This window comes from Pseudopipra pipra, chromosome 2 (genome assembly GCF_036250125.1).
Source record: "Pseudopipra pipra isolate bDixPip1 chromosome 2, bDixPip1.hap1, whole genome shotgun sequence".
Lineage (NCBI taxonomy): Eukaryota > Metazoa > Chordata > Aves > Passeriformes > Pipridae > Pseudopipra > Pseudopipra pipra.
Genome location: NC_087550.1, coordinates 28,163,192 through 28,180,228, shown reverse-complemented (window position 1 = coordinate 28,180,228; position 17,037 = coordinate 28,163,192). Strand labels below are relative to the sequence as shown.

Here is a 17,037-nt window from a genome sequence, read left to right as displayed (position 1 = left end):
TACACCCCTGGCCAATAACTACCATGGTAACACTCCCTCTGCAGGTGAGGATGCTTCTGGAACCCTGAGCGATGCACTTCTCTATGCTTTGACTTTCTAAGAAAGCAAAAATAGCAAATTTTCTAGATTCAGAACTCAGGAACTAGTTTCTGCTGGATTGCTATTTTCTACTGCTGTGAGACCACCCAGGCACACAAAACTGCCTCTCCCCTTTGTTTTCCAACTTCACAACGGCAGTTCATGAAGTTAAAGACATATTTGTACATTTTACTAAGATTTACCATTTAGATTTTAGGCAAGTGTCTCCTCTTTTCCTTGTAGTTTGTATCTGCAGTGGCAAGAAGTCCAGAGGGAGCTTGTCTCTCCACTTCAGTGGTCTAGTATTTTGACACATTCCTAGCCTTGGCTTGGAGGGTAAGATGGATTCCCAGGTGGTCTCTTAACCAAATTAGTGATGTCTGAGAGTGTCTAATTCTTAACATCAGCTCCATTTAGCCTGGTAGCCCCAGGCAGGATGCATTTGGGGGATTCTGGTTTAGGGAGCAGGTTTTTTTTTATGTAACAGCCACATCCTTCCCCTTAATTAAGAGTGTAAGGCAATTTATACAAGAATTTTGAAGTACTTTAAAGTGAGGCTTAACAATAATGTTCAGCTAACTGAAGCCAACTGCTTCATATGAGAACTGAAAAGTCTGAGAAATGTGTTTTGAATAATTAAAAATATGTCATAAATAACTTAAATGACTGTAGGAATAGGAACGGAAAACACCATCTTCAGAACACAGAGGATCTCTGAATTAACCAAATAACAACAAGAGGGTTGATAGTTCAAACAGCTGTAATTCATTTATATAACGGCTCCTCAGTCTTGCAGTGGAGGCTGCTGGAAGACTTAATCCCAGTATATCCACATAAATAAAGGCAGGATGTCTTGGAAGATCTTTGGGAGGAAAGAGGAAAAAAACCCAAATTCAGTCACTTCTCGTGGCCAGAATGTGGGAGCACTCAGTCCTGAGGAGTGACTGTCATTGTACAGACTGTCCAGGGAAAAAAAAATGGTGGCGGTGAGTACCCAGCAGAAAGGTGGATGAAGTGTAGTATTTGCCAAACAAAACCAGTGCCTCCTAAACTGTAGAGGATGCTAGATTAACGCTGACCTCTTCAAACATCAATCCTGCGTATCCTAGACCCTAAGGATCAAAAGAAGTATGATAATTTTGTCTCAGTTCCTTCATAATCACGCATGACCTCACCCTCTTAACCCAGCACAATGCCACACTGTGCATGTAGCAAAGGACAGCGGGGGAAGCTCCTGAACTCCATGGCACGAAGATCTCTAACCCAGAAGTAACTTGTGGTGTGTGGTCACTGAGGTGGTACTGGCAAGAGGAAGGAAAAGAGAAAACGGTCTTAACTTCATTCCATTCTTTAGCTGTGTTGTACCATAAGCCTTTCAAAGACTGTCTCATTTATGACACAGCAGCAGCTGCTCCTCACTGGGGAATTCCATGGTGAATGGAAACCAATAGTAACGCGTCAACAGCACTTCCTCGCTCAGAGCACAGGATGGGTAAGGTTGGGAGGGGCTACAGTGGCTCATCTGGTCCAACCTCCCTTCTCAAGCAGGGTCATCGAGAGCACATGGAACAGGATTGCGTCCAGCCGGTTCTGGAATATCTCCAGTGAGGGAAACTCCACAACCTCCGTGGGCAACCTGTTCCAATGCTCAGTCACTGCACAGTAAGGAAGTTCTTCCTCATGTTCAGGTGGAACCTCCTGTGCAACAGTTTCTGCCCTTTGCCTCTCGTCCTATTGCTCGGCACCACTAAGAAGAGCCTGCATCCATCCTCTCCCCCTCCCTTCCCCCCGCCCCGCTTTACGTATTTATACACGTTGATGAGGTCCCCTCTCAGTCGCCTCTTCTCAAGGCTGAACAGGCGCGGCTCCTTTCCCCCGTAGCAGCGATGCTCCACTCCCCCCATCGCCCCGTTCACCTCTCGCGGGGCCCGCCCGGGGCCGACCCACAGACCCGAAATGGCGGCGGGGGCGGGCGGAAGTGCCCGGCGGGACGGGCGGAAGCGGCTTCGCGGCCGGGCAGAGCCGCTTCCGGGGGGGGCGCGCGTCCGGTTGGTGGCGGAAGCGCCGTGCGCGGGGCCAAGATGGCGGCGGGAATGTACCTGGAGCACTACCTGGACAGTAAGAGCCGCGGGGCGGGGCCGCGGCCGCGCCGGAGCCGGCCCGGCAGGGGCACGGACGGGCCGAGGGGCGGGGCCCCGCGGGGGCCGAGCGCTTGTCCGGGGCGCCCGCGGGCTCTCCCAGCGCCTCGGGCGCAGCCCGGCCCGGCTGTCGGCCGGCCGGTCCCCGGGCCGTGCGGGCAGCCCCTCCGCCGTGCGGGCAGCCCCTCCGCCGTGGGGCAGGGCTCGGCTGCGGCTGCGGCTGCGGCTGCGGCTGCTGCGGGAGCCCCGACACCGCGGCCCCGCGGCTGATTCGTCCCTGGAGAAAGGAGCCCAGTGCTGCTCCAGCCCCTCGCGGGAGCGGGAGCTGGACTGTCAGTGGTTTCCCGGGATAAACGTCAGCAGCAGGGCTGGGGGAGTCAGCCAGAGATAACTTTTGGATCTATGGGACGGTGGTCTCGGTAGCTTCCTTCTCTGTCCATTTACAATCAGCCCTGTTTTTGTGGCCGAAGAGGAGCTGTGTAAATGCCGATGGAGTTGGTAACGTTATCGGGGAGCCCTCCTTTGATACCGTCCTGCCTTAAGGTGATCGGAACTTTGTCAAACTCTGCCCTTTGGGGATAAGACTTGCAGTGCCTGTTTTACCCACGTGTTCTTAAAACAGCCGAGTAAACTAATCAGAGGAGTTGTTTCTCGAGGAAGAGACTAATGTGTTAAGATCCAGTAACGTGTTCTTTCATGAATACTGTTTGCACATTTTCCTGCTGATCTGGTGTCACTGGAGACAGGGTAGCACAGTGATGGGGTGATGTGTTTACAGTGTGGGAGTTCTGGTAACGTGTCTTTTACTTCACTCCGTCTGGCCAAGTTAAATCTCTCATTCTGTATTTGTGTATGCTTGGAAACATTGGAGCTTGGCTCTTCAGAAATTTTGCTACACCGGGTTTCTTCCAGCACAGAGCTAATAAGGTGTTTATTTGAAGACAAGAGGTCTCATTCCTTGTGTCTTCATTGCTCCCTTTGCCATTAGGAAAGGAAACCTCTTGTAAATTAAATTAAGAAAGTTTAAGAACCATAATAAATTTCAGAGAAAGCTGGAATTGAACAGGCAAGAATCTAGGAACTGCAAGGAAGGAGGATGCAAAAGCCAGGGAAAAGAGTTGGATGAGAAAGCAGATTGTGAGAGAGAAGCAAAGATTTATCTTCTTGTGCTTTTCTCATTCCACTGTAGAAGACTGCAAGTGACTGAGGCTCCTCAGTGGGGAGGACAAGGGCTAGACAAGAGGAGAAAGAAGCAGGTGGATAAGCAGTAAGTGCATGGGGAGGCTGCAGGGTTTTCCTAATTGGAGGGCATTATATTTGGTATGAGCTGCAGTGTCAAGATAAAGGAGTGAAAGGCTGGGATTTGCAGTTGGTAGGCAGAGATGAGCAGGATGCAGTGCTGAGTGTGGAAGGGTGTGGTAGATACCAAGCTGGAGAAAAAGGAAGCTGTAGACAGTCTCGGTGGCTGGAAGGTACTCCCACCAAAGTCTAACACCTCTGGATCTCCTTGTCACTTCCAAATAAAGTTGACCCACCCCAGGAAACTCCTCTTTTTCTCTAGTACAGGCATGCAGAGAAAATGATACACTTATTTTCCTCTCTCAGCTGAGATTTGTGGTCCTGCAGTTGAATTAGAGATTCTCCATTAGTATTGTGGTGTCAGTGTTACTTAAAAACAGAAAGCAACAGGCACAATCTAAAAGTCCTTAAAAACTCTGGCTACAAAGGTGTTAGAAGGAACAAAACAGTTTTTGCAGCAATGGTTTAGCCTGGTTTGCTTACCCGTAAAGCTCTAAAGGCTTTTTTCAGTTTCTGGTGCAATATTACTTTCCTCTGTTTGCTAATTGTGCTGTGCTTAATTAAGCTATGCTTAACCTGCAGTTTCTTTCAGAAAATCATATTATATGAATTGTAATACTTACAGTCAAAGAGCATCCATCTCGTTTTTCAGTAAGTTAATCTGCTGATAGGCTTTCCTGTCATGCTTTTGTGACTTGTGTCTGTAGTTAATTTTCACACTTTCAGTATTTAGTCATTGCACCTTTAACACCTCTTACCTGCCATGTTAAAGTGTCCCCTTATTAAAAGTTTATTCCCTGTGTAGATTGTAGTTGATTAAATCTTAACCTTCTTTCTGCTAACTTAGAAAAAAAATTACCTGGGATAACATATTTTTCAGTTTTCTGATTACCTATATTGTTCTTGTCCCAGCCTGCTTTAATCTTTTTACATTCTGCTTGAACTTCTGACTCTGTGAAAATGCATAATCTTTTAATAATGAGTCTTCTTCATGATACTGACTGAGCGACAGCATTTGGTTCCCTCCTTGCTGCTTCCTTTGTCTTTTTTAAAAATTATTTGGGTATTTTAAAAGCATTCAGTTCAGTTTTAAGGTAGTTCACTAATGTCCCAAAACTTCCTGAAATTTAATACAAATAGTCCAGAACCTTTGGTCATCTCTTCTAAAGATGTCTAATTTACTTCTTCATTTACATTTGCATCTTGGAACTGAATTCTTTTAGTATTATAGTGCTATTGCAGATACAGTTTTCGACTGAATTTTTTTTCCTCCTCCCACAGAGATTCTCTTTCATGTGGTTTACTGGCTGAATCTGCTCAGGGAATGAATGGAGAGTGTGTGAAAAGAGGGCAGTTGTTTGTAGGGCCTCTTCATATCTTTGAAGAAAGGAAAGATGTATAAGGAACGAAGATCGTAGAAAGGAAAAAGGTGGCCTCCTGTTTGAGGCAATTGAGTACCACTCTGATAAAGTGAGTTTGATGTTCTTATTTTGTGTTGGGAGTCACACTTTTTACAGGTTCTCCTTGCTTGGATTGTGCTTCCCTCAAATTACGAGTGAAAATTTGCAGTCAGGGGAGCAGATGTGCAGAATGCTCATAGCTGCAGCTAAAGTCTGCTTTGAACAGATAATTCTGAAAAGTCAGGCTATTCAAGAGGCAAGATTGTAATTAGCTGGCCTTCGTGACTTTAATCTCTTTGCCTCAGTAAATCTCTTGGCCTTCATTCTTTTGGTGAGGGAAGTGGGCCACTCCACTGCAGCATTGTGAAAACCTTTTAGTGTCACAATAATGAACGCCTTGAAAAGCTGATTACCAAGTCAGTTTTCACGCTGGGCTCTGGGCCACGTGTGTGTGACTGTATCAAGCAAAGAGAATAAAATACTCAGTCACTTGGAATGAGAAGCACCTTCCATGAAACCTCATGCGGTTTGGTAGTTAAAAACTGTATGTTAAAATGCGCGAGCAGTCTGACAAAACTGTGCATACAGCTTCAGTTGCTTCAGTTCATGGATTTTGAGTCCTCTGCTTTGGACATCTAAGGTTCTTTTCCATTACATTTTTGTGGAATAGCCGAATTAAGAACTGTTCTCTTAGTAAAGGGTGTCTGGCTGGTTCTTGGGTCTGATATTTCAGTAGCTTTCAAGTCTTTGCTGTAATTTGAACCCAGGTTTAGACCGAGGATTAGACATGCCTTTGCCTTTGCTCTAAGCTGTTAATTACAAAGCAGCTCTGTCTGAAATGTGTTATGCTCCTAGAAGATGTTTTTTCAGCAGAAAAATATGCACATTCCTTCTGTGCTGAACATCCTGAGAGAGGAACTCCCATCTTGTCTACTCTGATCACCTTCATTCCTTCATCCTAATTACTGAAGCTGGCCTTTCAATGATTATACTGAGCCAAAGGATTCAGGCAAGGGGAGAAGAGGAATGTGTCTTGTTCCAGTTGTCTTGTTCCAGTTTTCTTCTTCCTGAGTGGTTTTCCCCAGTTGCTGAAGTAAAGCCTAAAAATATTTCCATCACTTCAAATATTGTCCTCTTCCTGGTCTCTAAACTATTTTATGCCTGGTTTTGAGGGGAGAAAGCAAGATAATATAAGTGCTTTCCCTCAAGCCAGTACAAGAGTGCAGCTTTAGTAAGGGAAAAACTATGGGTGCAAAGGAGTTAGAGATATAGAAAGGAACGGGGGAAGAAAAGGAAGAAGGAAGAAAATAGTGGTTTGTGATTAAAAGATTGAATGTGCATGAAGACTCATTAGAGGAGCTTGTGCTTGCTTGAACTTGAGTTACTGTGCTTGGCTCTCGTACTGGGTTAGAAATACTGTAGTGGAGACTTGGAGGGGGAGAATGTGACTAATACAGATTTTCCAGAAGACGAGATGCAAACCCCGAGTTTTCTTCATGTCTGGAGTTTTGGAGAGGATTGCAGATCTCCTTTGTGAAAGACGTCATTGAAGCACACACATACTCAGAAAACAGTCCCAAATAATTTTCTACAAGTCTCTGTATGTGAACATGCCATGAGTGTAGGGGTTGTTTTTATAGTAGACAAACTGCTGTGCAACTAGGTGTATTTTGTACCATCAGTGCTTCCCTCTTTGCCCACCCAGGGGGTGCCAGAATGAAGTAAGTATTCTTAGTGACAACACACAAATGTATCTTTTATGGCAACAGAACCAAGGCATGTATGTTTCCTCAACAATAAAAAGTGTTTCTGTCCTCCATCACCTGAAACCTCTGAGGAACTAAAGCCAGTATTTCATCTAAATTAGACCTAAATGCTTGGGGGAGTCATCAGTAGAGGGCAGGTAGCCTTGGTGAGCTTGAGACGCAGAGGGATGTCGCTGGCCTGGCTGCTCTAGTGGCTGCTTGATACAAATTCCATTGTCTTGGAGGCCACCGGTCAGGACTTGTTCCAGGAGCATCCACTAGAACATACCTGCCTCAGTGAAGAGGGTGATGAGAAAACAGGCTTAGATGAGGAGACCTCAGCTGGTAAGTTAATGTGGTACTGTGTAGTCATTTTACTTTGTGTTTTCCCCTTTTTTTACACTGATTAGGAAGGCATCGAGTTTCCTTTGCTCCTCTATTTGCATGTGTCAGTGGGCACATAAAGATGTACCAGTTCAGGGCTTGTCAATGCTAGAAAACTTAAGCCGACACAAGCACAGAGCAACAGAAGCAGCATCTGCCCTTATGAAAGTCATCTTCTTTCTTCTACAACTGACATGGGAATGTCCTTTCATTCCTTGATAACATTAGCTAACCCAGTAAAATAAGATTATTCTTCGGAAGAGCTACATCTGTCAGGATTTTCCTCTGTGTAGCTTCGTCAAATGAGGGTGTGATGTGTATTGTCATCTTAATACTCTTAGAGGACATGGGTGTGATGTCGGAAATTGCTGTGGCAAGCCTTCAATTCCTTCCCACACCTGGCTGCATTCCAAATTCCCCAGCAGTTCTTTTATCTCTTGTTTTCATGTCTTTACGGTTATCCCCTCCCCAGTGTGCCATGCAGCCATACCCCCGGTCCCTGCCTCTAAAGTTTCTCACATCGTACTTCAGAAATGCAAGTCTCTTAATAAATTTTTTCTATATTCAGCACTATTTCAGTGTAATGAAAGATGCATTTCACCTTTCTGAGACTTCGGATTAGTTGCACCTGTGATGCAGCACACTTCATCTGTGGAAAATTACAAAAGATATCATGCAGGGAGGAGAATCTGGTGATTCATAGGCAGCATTTGTTTCTGTGTGAAAGCTACTGGCACAGCCCACACTAAGCTGATACATTTAATGACCAGTTCATTTAGAATTGATTTTGTTGTTCATTGGTACTTTTGTTGGAGCTGATACAAGGTGACTTTACATGGCAAAGCAATACTGTGTTTTCTCTGTATTTCTTCACTCACCCAACTGCAAATCCGATGTGATGGCAAACAGCCCTGTGAACTCTTTGGTGGTTGTCCCTGCCTTTGGAGGTCTGTGACAGGCTGGAAATGTCAGAATCCTTGCGAGTTTCATTTCTTGTGTTAGTCTTCCAAGCCCTCCAAGCTTCAGAAATCAAGGTTGATCTTTAAGATCCCCTTTCTGAGACTTAATAACATTGCCTGCTATCTTGGCTGTGGCTGCTGTAGCACTGAGGTAGTGTAATAAGAAAATGGCAGAAAGAGCCCTCCCTTCTCAGGAAAACAGTCCACACTTTGGGGTAATACTGGGTTTCTGTAGCTGTCGCACTGACTGTCATTGCTGACTAATTCCTGTTTCTTTGGACAGTGCCTGAAGGAGATGTGCTTGGGTGGGCTCGTGCAGTGCACTGGCCCATAGCTTAGGATATATGACATGGACACAGAATTCCTGGGTGCCTGTAACTAAATCAGTCTGCCACACCCGAGCACCCTCTTTGTAAAAATGTGGGTAGTATTATCCCTCATCAAGGATAATGGTACAGGTTAGGATGTGTACATTGCAGTAGGGCCGAGCCATGTATGAATAGAGGGAAAGGTATACATTATGCTTGTGCAATAATTTCAATAAACTGTGTAGGAGGATGATTAATTACTTGAGAACACAGGACAGAGTAGAAGCATTAGTTTAAAAGGGTTGTACCCTCTGAAAGGAGGGATATAAAAGACATCCTGCCCCTAATGAGGAAGCAAGGGAGCACCTGAAGATTGCTGTAAGCCAGTTGTCATGCAGTAACTTCAAGTGCTACAAAATTATGAGAATCACGGAGTACAGAAAAGTCCAGTGTGCTTCCCCCACAAGACACCAGTTGCTTTCCTCTCTCAGGGGGCACAGAACTTGCCCTCTCATTGTGGCAGTCCCTGACACAAGTAGGATTTTTTTTAATTACCTTCAGCAGTGTGCTGTCTAAAAGGTTTGCTGAAATACATACTGTTCAATAAAGCAACTGTGGTTATGTTCCAAAATGTATTTTCTTGGTTTTTAATAAATTTAAACGTGCACGTAAACGTAGTGGGTAAACAGATGTCTCAGGAAAGGCACTATGTGCTTGTATGGTCTTTGGTACTACTGATCATCTTTTAGGAATTTGTACAATACAGATGCATTGTTTGGCACAGTAAAGATGTGCTGCGGGGGATTGAAGCACAGTTGAAGTTATCAGGCTGTGTAGGAGAGCGTGTGTATGTCAGAGGTAACATCTGAGTTAAGTAGCTGAAGTTTAACTGTCAGTTGCCTGCACCTGACACCCCACATGTGCTTCTACAAAGAAGTAAATAAAATAATAATTATTGGAGAGGAAAGAGAGTGGTGTCGAAGCCTGACTTTTGGAGAGTGCGTGTTTTTTAAGGGAGAAGACTGCATGGTGATGGATGCCCATGGAAGAATGAATGGGGAAAGGAGTGACAAGGAAAGAGGAGAATAAAAAAGACAGAAGAACAGGGGGAGTGAAGGGATAAGAACTGAGGAGAGGAAAGACAACGACAGGTGGAGAGACTTTGGCTTGTGATCAGAAATGAAAACAAGGTAAGAAAAGGAAGGGGTGAGAAAAACTCATTGAGAGACCTGCCCCAATGATTTTCAGGGTAATTGTACTGTGAGAGGAATCAGTAGGGCTGCACATGGTTTCTCTGTGGATTTGTGCAGGTGGCTGCATTAGGAAGAACATTACCAGCAGGTCAAGGGAAATAATCCCGCCCCTCTACTGAGCTCTAGCGAGGCCACATCTGGAGTGCTGTGTCCAGTTCTGGGCTCCGCAGTACAAGAGAGACATGGAGCTCCTGGAGCAGGTCCAGTGGAGGGCAATAAAGATGATTAAGGGACTGGACCATCTCTGTTACTAGAAAAGGCTGAGGGGGCTGGGCCTGTTCAGCCTTGAGAAGAGATAGCTGAGAGGGGACCTCATCAATGTCTCTAAGTATCTGCAGGGAGGGTGTCAAGAGAATGGATCTGGGCTCTTCTTGGTGATGCTGAGTAATAGAACAAGAGGCAGTGGGCAGAAAGTGATGCACAAGGAGGTTCCACCTGAATATGAGGAAGAAATTCTTCACTACACAGGTGACTGAGCGCTGGAACAGCTTGCCAAGAGAGGTGGTGGAGTCTCCCTCACTAGAGATATTCTGGACCGTCTGGACACAATCCTGTTCCATATGCTCTAGGATGACCCTGCTTGAGCAGGGAGGTTGAACCAGATGAGCTACTGTGGTCCCTTCCAGCCTGACCCATTTTGCGATTCTGTGACACAGTTGCATTAATGCCAGCCCATGCTTTGGGCCAAGCTGCTGGCCTTGCTAGCATTTTCTTCCCTGGACATTTTCACCATCCTCCTCTTCCTCTCTTGCTGCTATCCCATTTGTGTGGAAAGAGGCCCTCGTTATTCCTTATTTTTGTCTCCATTGTTGTGCATCAGAGACAGAGTGACTGCGCTTCACTGCCCTCTTCTCTAGTGATCGAGGATGCCTCTAGGGTGTTTTTTCTTTACAATTATCAGTTTCAGAATCTGAGAATTATTTGGGTATTTTGTGATAGATAGTATTTAGTCATGAAAGTTTTAGGTGAATCTTATTATAAGATGAAAGAGCAAATGAATTGTAAAGGAAAAAAGGAGAAATTCATGGGGAAATGAAATTACATAAATAACATGAGTTCTTTTAGAAGTACTGAGGAAGAGTGTGTGGCATTGGTAGGAATAAAAAATTGGAAACTTAAATCTTAGATTTTTCTTTTTTTAATGGGACTGTTAGGGTGGGGATGTCTGATACCCAACACAGCATAGGTCAAGCAATTTCAGCAAATGTTCTGACCCCTGTGATAAATTCTGTGATGCAGAGAATCACTTCTGTTTAAGGTTACACAAGAGCTTTGGAGTTAAGCTGTGGATAGTAGAAAACATCCCCATAGCTAGATTAAGCTATGTACCATAAAAATAGTTTGTTGTTCAGTTAAAACTTGCTCGGCTGCAGCTTTATCTTGTTATGCTTTTTGTTATTGCCAGACTCTCTCTGGATCATACTTAGTAATGTTGTGCTCAGCTTCCTTCCACTTTCAATTGAACAGATAAAGTATCTTTGTAACAGTTCTGATTATAAAGTCACTGTACTGTCACTTGTTTCATTTTCTCCCAGTTTATTGACAAAGCAGTTGCAGAATGTTGGTCCAGTAATAGATTTGCAGAGTGAAACATTCTGCTGGGGTTTTAGGAAATAATTTTGCTGGTTTTAGCAGGGAAGGAATTAAAATGACAGGGGTTTGTCTTGTCAGTCCCCATGGAAGCCTGCTCAGCTAATGAGCATCTGGAAGGTCGTGGCTCCAGGAGATCATGGCTCTTGAGTGCTAAACTGGTAAATGATGGTGCCTGTGCTGAGCCTCTGCTTGGCCAGAGTCAGAGCTGGGTGACACCTCTCCCCACACTGCCGGGAGCAAAGGGCTCTGCACACCTGGAGGCAGGTAACAAAGCAGGGGAGCCATTGGCCTGGCTGAGGGGCTGGCAGTGAGGGGAGCAGGCACTGGGCAGAGAGGGTCTCTGAAGGGTAGGTGGCACAGGCTGAGGAGAAGAGGCTGGGCACGTAGAGGCAAAGGGAAGACAGACAAGGGCATGTGCTGGTGTTAGTGGTGGTGGCAGATATTTACAGTGACAGCTGTAAAAATTAGAATACAGTCCCTTTCAGGTTCTGTAGCAGAAACAAACTCCTGCTTGAGTTTCTCCTGTTGTGAGAACATCAGCATGAAATGTGACCGTCACCCTGTGTGGGGTTGTTCTGCCCACAGAACAGCATCCTATTGGCTTTTGTCGTAGCTCAGGTGCTTGCTCTGTCTAGAGGTTTCTAGCCCTACCAAGGGAAAACTGACAGTACCTGGTGGAATTTGTGCTTTTACTGTCTGTCCTTTTCAGAGGAGAAAAAGAAATTACATCAGTCTTTTTTAAAAACCACAAAGTCCAGAATTTAGAAGCTGTGATCTTCGGGATTAATAAACTCAATATAAATTCAGCATATTGTGTGCAGTACAAGAACAGATACTGTTTTCCTCTAGAGGATACCTGTCTTGTCTTCTGCAGGGGCTGCTTTGGAGAGGAATGAAAAGCAGCATGCTGCAGCATGACCCATGTTTCATTTGCTGTGTAAATTGGAAGGTTTAGAGTTGATGAGTCTAGGGATTGCAGGAAGGAAAAAGGCATGGTCTTGAGATCCCCAAGCTGGATTTTGTTCCTGCCATGAGCTTCCTCTGTAAGCAATATTAATTTTCAACTCTGTGTCCCCATCGTCTTCTGACATGATTTTTTGAGCCATAGGGATGTAATCTGGTAGCTGGCTGCTTAAACCTTGTGTGAAGTCTGTCATGCTGAACAAACATGGAAGTATCAAATTCAGGAATGTGCAGACAGAATTTTGCCGCTTAGTAATTTTTTGAGAATTTGAATTTGCACTGTTAACTGTCCTTGAATGCAGGGGGGTGATGTGTATGTGCTGTGGATTATGTATCTGGGTACTCAAGAACTCCTACTACCTGAGCATTTCTCAGGTAACTGAATTAGAAATGGCAACAGAAATCTGTTGAAGCAGCAACCTCATTACTCAGAAGGGTTCTGTGTGTAACTTATTATATTCTGTTTGTGCAAAAAAGTAAGTAAAAGGAACAGCTTCTGTGCTCAGCAAGGCCCGAAGTTGGTTTTACTTCCTATAGGAATTAATTTCACGGCCTGTGGATAGTACTTGTTAAAACCTTCCTCTTGCATGCAGACCTTCCCAGACAGCTGGTTGCTTTTCAGGGAATTGAAAAAGCATTCATTGCTGTAGAAATATGTGCAGTGAAAATAGAGACTGCTGCCTGGACTGATGTATTGGACAGCTTTGGTGATGGCCAGACACACCTTCAGTTGTACTCCCTGTGTGTTGGAGAGCAGGTTCAGGAAGCAGATATGCTTATGTTGGATTTCTGAAGAGCTTTTCCTACCACCTTTTTTTTTTTTTTTAACCTGCAAGAAAGATTTATTTTTTTTAATTACATATAAAGGTGACAATAATCAAGCTTGGATTTCAGGTTAATGCAGTAACACTAGATCTCATTGTGATTAGACAGGCATGGAAAAATGAGAATTGTTTTTATCAGCTTTGCCAGTTGAGCATCTGGTGATGCCTAGGGGGTGAGTGGCATAGTGCATTGAAAATTAATTGACTATCAACTTCACATTGCTCATTCAGAGCCCTACAAACGTTTATTATTCATGATGTATGGCATCCTTCCAGGTTTTGGATGGACCGCACTGAGATGACGGTGCAGAAGGCACAAAAAGGAACACGTCACGGGGGGTTAAAACTGATATTCACTGCTCCCTGTCCCATCTCAGACTTGCTCTTTGGCTCTGCCCAAAGCATCTACCATCCCCTATATGTAAAATGGATGCACTAAAACAAACTCACTTTTCGGTGAATTAGCATTTGATCAACTTTAATTTCTACATCTTTGTGTAGGAACAACTAAATGGCATTATTTACCAGCTGTTGTACTATTTTTTTCATTACTAAGTGGAGTTTTTGAATATGTTATAATGACTGACACTCATTACAAATTTTGAGTTTCTGCTTTCTTTATGTGGATCTTTCTGCATGGCAGCAGTTTTCTGCTAACTAATATGTATTCTAGAACTGTGCTCCCAGATTAAATCTATCACGTTTTTATAGTCTGTCTCCTCTGGAGCTGGCAACAAATGAGGCACGCTAATGTGCACCAGGGACATCATTAGAGGGGTGTATGTGGTGTTATTGGTTAGCTTTGTTCCTGCCTTGGCATCATGGACATGAACCTGATTTCTCCATGTATTCTCCTTTCCCTGCAGGTATTGAGAACCTGCCATTTGAATTGCAGAGAAACTTCCAGCTCATGCGAGATCTGGATCAGAGGACAGAAGGTGAGACTTAAAGATGGTTTTGTTGCCAAGACAATAAGTATGTAGCTTGACCAGCTTTTCTTTGCTTTGCTTTAATCATGGGGATCTCCGGGCAGGGAAGAAAGCCTAAAGCTGCTCCACTCATTCAGTCTCCCTTACTGGAGGGCACTGTAGCATTGTGTGTATTTACCTATTTAATGGTAAACTTGTTTCAGACCTCAAGTCGGAGATCGATAAGTTGGCCACAGAGTATATCAGCAATGCACGAACTTTGTCTTCAGAGGAAAAACTGGGGCTTCTCAAGCAAATCCAGGAGGCCTATGGGAAGTGCAAGGAGTTTGGGGACGACAAGGTTCAGCTGGCTATGCAGACCTACGAGATGGTATGAAGGGAAGTGTCTAGTGCTTATCGGGTGAAAGTCCAAACTAAAGCCCCCAGTCTTGAAAGGCCTTGATCTCTCATTTTTAGGCCCTGCCCACTCTTTGCTTCTTGGCTCTTTAGTGCAAGCCCCCTCTTCTTTGCCCTCCTGGGCTCTGTCCTGTGGTGACTCCTGGTCACTGTTGTCTTTGCAGGTCGATAAGCACATCCGGCGGCTGGACACAGACCTCGCTCGCTTTGAAGCAGACCTGAAGGAGAAGCAGATAGAGTCGAGTGACTATGACAGTTCTTCCAGCAAGGGCAAGAAGAGTGAGTACCACCACTGGGCTGCAGATTGATACAGGAGGCAGCCAAGTGACTATGGAAGTGGTGGGGATGAAGGCAGGCACTGGAATGGTACAGATCAAAGACTGTTGCGCTGGAATCTGAAGGACAGGTAAAAAGATGGTGACCTGTGAGCTTCTTGTGTGAGGATATTCAAGGCCACTAGATAAAATTAAGATGGAGTGCATGGCCCAAAGCCGATATACATTCCAAAGTAGGAGTGTATTTTAGTGCTGGAGAGGTTGTCACCGTGTCAAGTGTCTATTTTGATGGGGTGACAGATGCAACACCTTTTTCTCTTCTTATCAGAGGGCCGAGCCCAGAAAGAGAAAAAAGCTGCCCGTGCTCGCTCTAAAGGGAAGAACTCTGATGAGGAAGCACCAAAAACTGCCCAAAAGAAATTGAAGCTCGTCCGCACGTAAGTGTTTTAAGAGACTTGCAGGAATCAGGAGCAGCACTAGAAATCAGACCAAGGAAGGCCCAGCCTGAGAAGGATAGCTGATCCCCACCCAGACTAAAAGGGTTTATCTCCTGTCCCTTCTTGGGAAGCAAGAAGAAGGGAATCTTTTTAATTCTTTCAGGGGAGTGTGGGTTAAAGAGGAAAGCAGGTCACTTCACTGGAGTTGGGTGTATGTGCTTAAATAAGAGAAGCATCTGTCTCTGGCAAACAAGGACATTGTCTTTGGAGACATGAAGGGACTCAAAGCCAGTTATTTTGCTGACCTACTTTATTCCTGTCCTGCAGTAGCACAGAGTATGGGATGCCTTCAGTCACCTTTGGAAATGTGCACCCTTCGGATGTACTGGATATGCCCGTGGACCCCAATGAGCCTACTTACTGCCTCTGCCACCAGGTCTCCTATGGGGAGATGATTGGCTGCGACAACCCAGATGTAAGAGCCTGCACTTGATGGAAATGGGGGAGAAAGGCGTGGAGAGAAGGCTCTTGGATGGAAAGTCTTGTCCTGCTTGGGTGGGGCCTGATACAGCAAGCAATGGCAAGGAGACAGGGAGTTTGGGAAGGGCAAGGGCGTGGCATACCATGACCTGTTAAATGCCTCTTTTGTCAGGGTTTTCCTTAAAATGTTTTCTTGCCCCTAAACTTAGCAAGGGACAAGGGGAGTTCTCCTTGCTAACAGTGTGTAGATTGGGTGTGAGTCTTCATTCCCTGATTGCTGCTAGGGATTTAGGAGTTTGTGATCAAATGCTGGGAATCTCCGGTAGCCCAAAAGCAATGATTTCAAAAGAAAACTGCTCTTTAACTGACTGCTCTCCATCCCAACAGTGTTCCATTGAGTGGTTTCATTTTGCCTGTGTGGGTCTGACAACAAAACCAAGAGGGAAATGGTGAGTGAACAAGCAACCTGGGGGGCCCATTGGCCTTTGGAAAAGGGAGGTCGTGGGTGGCAGATGGGAGAGTACACTTAAAAGACCTCATAAAAATGAAAAATTGAATTAAGGCTTTGTTGGAGACCTTGGAAAAGGTCTTTTGGGACTGTATGTTTGAGGTTCATGTCATGCCCTCAACGTTGGCTTTGTACTTCCCTTTCTAACAGGTTCTGCCCTCGCTGTTCGCAGGAGAGGAAGAAGAAGTAAATTCCCATGAAACCTCAGAACTGCTGCAGGAGCTCTCTTCCCCCTGCCAGGGCCTCGTCCCAGTTCCCCCAGCCCTTGGGGCCTTGGCTGAGGGGGAGTCTTGCCCTGTTTGTGGTTTGGGCCATCCCTGGAATGGTGTGTACCCTCACAGTGGTTCCTGTGTGTTCTGTATCCCGGGTTGCTTCCAAGTCCCTAAGGGAGGACTTCTCTGTGTACTATTCCAAACAGGTCTCTGAACCTCAAAGGGAATGAATGAGGGCACCAGGGTAGCCACCAGATTCCCAGGGATTCAGGTAGCCCCTGATTTTCCTTGGCTTTCCTTCAGCCTCCTCAGAGTTCATTGCCTACTCTGTGCTTAGAGAACAAGGCTATGGGATGGGGGAAGGAAAGGAGGTAAGTCTTCAGCATTTTAGGTCATTGATTTTCCTGGATCTTTTTCAGGAGAGAGGGAGTAACCAGGCTACTTCTTAATCTAGTGGACTGGTTGAGAAACTGAAAACCTGATGTGCTCCCTGTCTTTAACCATTCCATTACTGGCATTGAGCAGCCTCTTTTGCTGGGGAGGGGAGGAGGCGGAGGGAGTGTTTAGAGCTAGCTTTGTCTCCCTTATTCCTGGGGTAACCCTGCTGGTCTGGGAAGCACATTATGGGAAGGAGGAAGAATTTCTAACCACATGGGGAGAAGTGGCTTGGTCTAGCCTGTCTTCCGGCTCCAAAATTCTGCCTTCCTTTTGTGCAGTGGTGCTTCTCCATTATGTTGATGGTGGAAAGTTTGGGGATCAGATCCCACTTGTATAAAACAGAATGAAATAAAATTCATTGAAACAAATATTCTGTTTGCCTTGCTGTTACCTCCAAAATAAATTGTGGCAGTTGGTC

At 45.1% G+C, this 17,037-nt stretch overlaps 1 protein-coding gene and 1 long non-coding RNA gene across 5 annotated transcripts; one reads left to right on the top strand and one right to left on the bottom strand.

Annotated features, from left to right (window-relative positions):
- Nucleotides 1–241: 241 nt before the first annotated feature.
- LOC135409298 (uncharacterized) lies at nt 242–2,115 on the bottom strand. 2 transcript variants are annotated; one of them, XR_010428137.1, is made up of 2 exons: nt 1,891–2,115; nt 242–1,190 (listed from the first exon to the last, which is right to left on the bottom strand). It is a non-coding gene; the product is annotated as an uncharacterized LOC135409298 (long non-coding RNA). The 2 variants fall into 2 exon arrangements; XR_010428138.1 differs by having other exon boundaries at nt 1,995–2,115.
- ING4 (inhibitor of growth family member 4) lies at nt 1,950–16,987 on the top strand. Of its 3 annotated transcripts, XR_010428136.1 has the most exons (9): nt 1,950–2,196; nt 13,811–13,882; nt 14,077–14,243; nt 14,434–14,548; nt 14,873–14,981; nt 15,309–15,456; nt 15,849–15,910; nt 16,120–16,294; nt 16,388–16,987. XR_010428136.1 is itself a non-coding variant. In XM_064644636.1 (8 exons), the coding sequence occupies exons 1-8, from the start codon at nt 1,965–1,967 to the stop codon at nt 16,157–16,159; spliced, it is 945 nt and encodes a 314-aa protein (XP_064500706.1). In that variant the 5' UTR covers nt 1,950–1,964; the 3' UTR covers nt 16,160–16,987. The 3 variants fall into 3 exon arrangements, 2 of the variants coding, with proteins under 2 accessions (XP_064500706.1, XP_064500707.1); XM_064644636.1 differs by having other exon boundaries at nt 16,120–16,987; XM_064644637.1 differs by lacking the exon at nt 1,950–2,196 and adding an exon at nt 2,741–2,759 and having other exon boundaries at nt 16,120–16,987.
- Nucleotides 16,988–17,037: the final 50 nt, after the last annotated feature.

Bases quoted from the DNA above. Each gene is read 5' to 3' on its own strand.
- ING4 (XM_064644636.1), top strand. From the start codon at position 1,965: ATGCTCCACTCCCCCCATCGCCCCGTTCACCTCTCGCGGGGCCCGCCC. The intron at 13,883-14,076 runs GTGAGACTTAAA...AACTTGTTTCAG, and splicing joins TCTGGATCAGAGGACAGAAG to ACCTCAAGTCGGAGATCGAT. The intron at 14,982-15,308 runs GTAAGTGTTTTA...CCTGTCCTGCAG, and splicing joins AAATTGAAGCTCGTCCGCAC to TAGCACAGAGTATGGGATGC.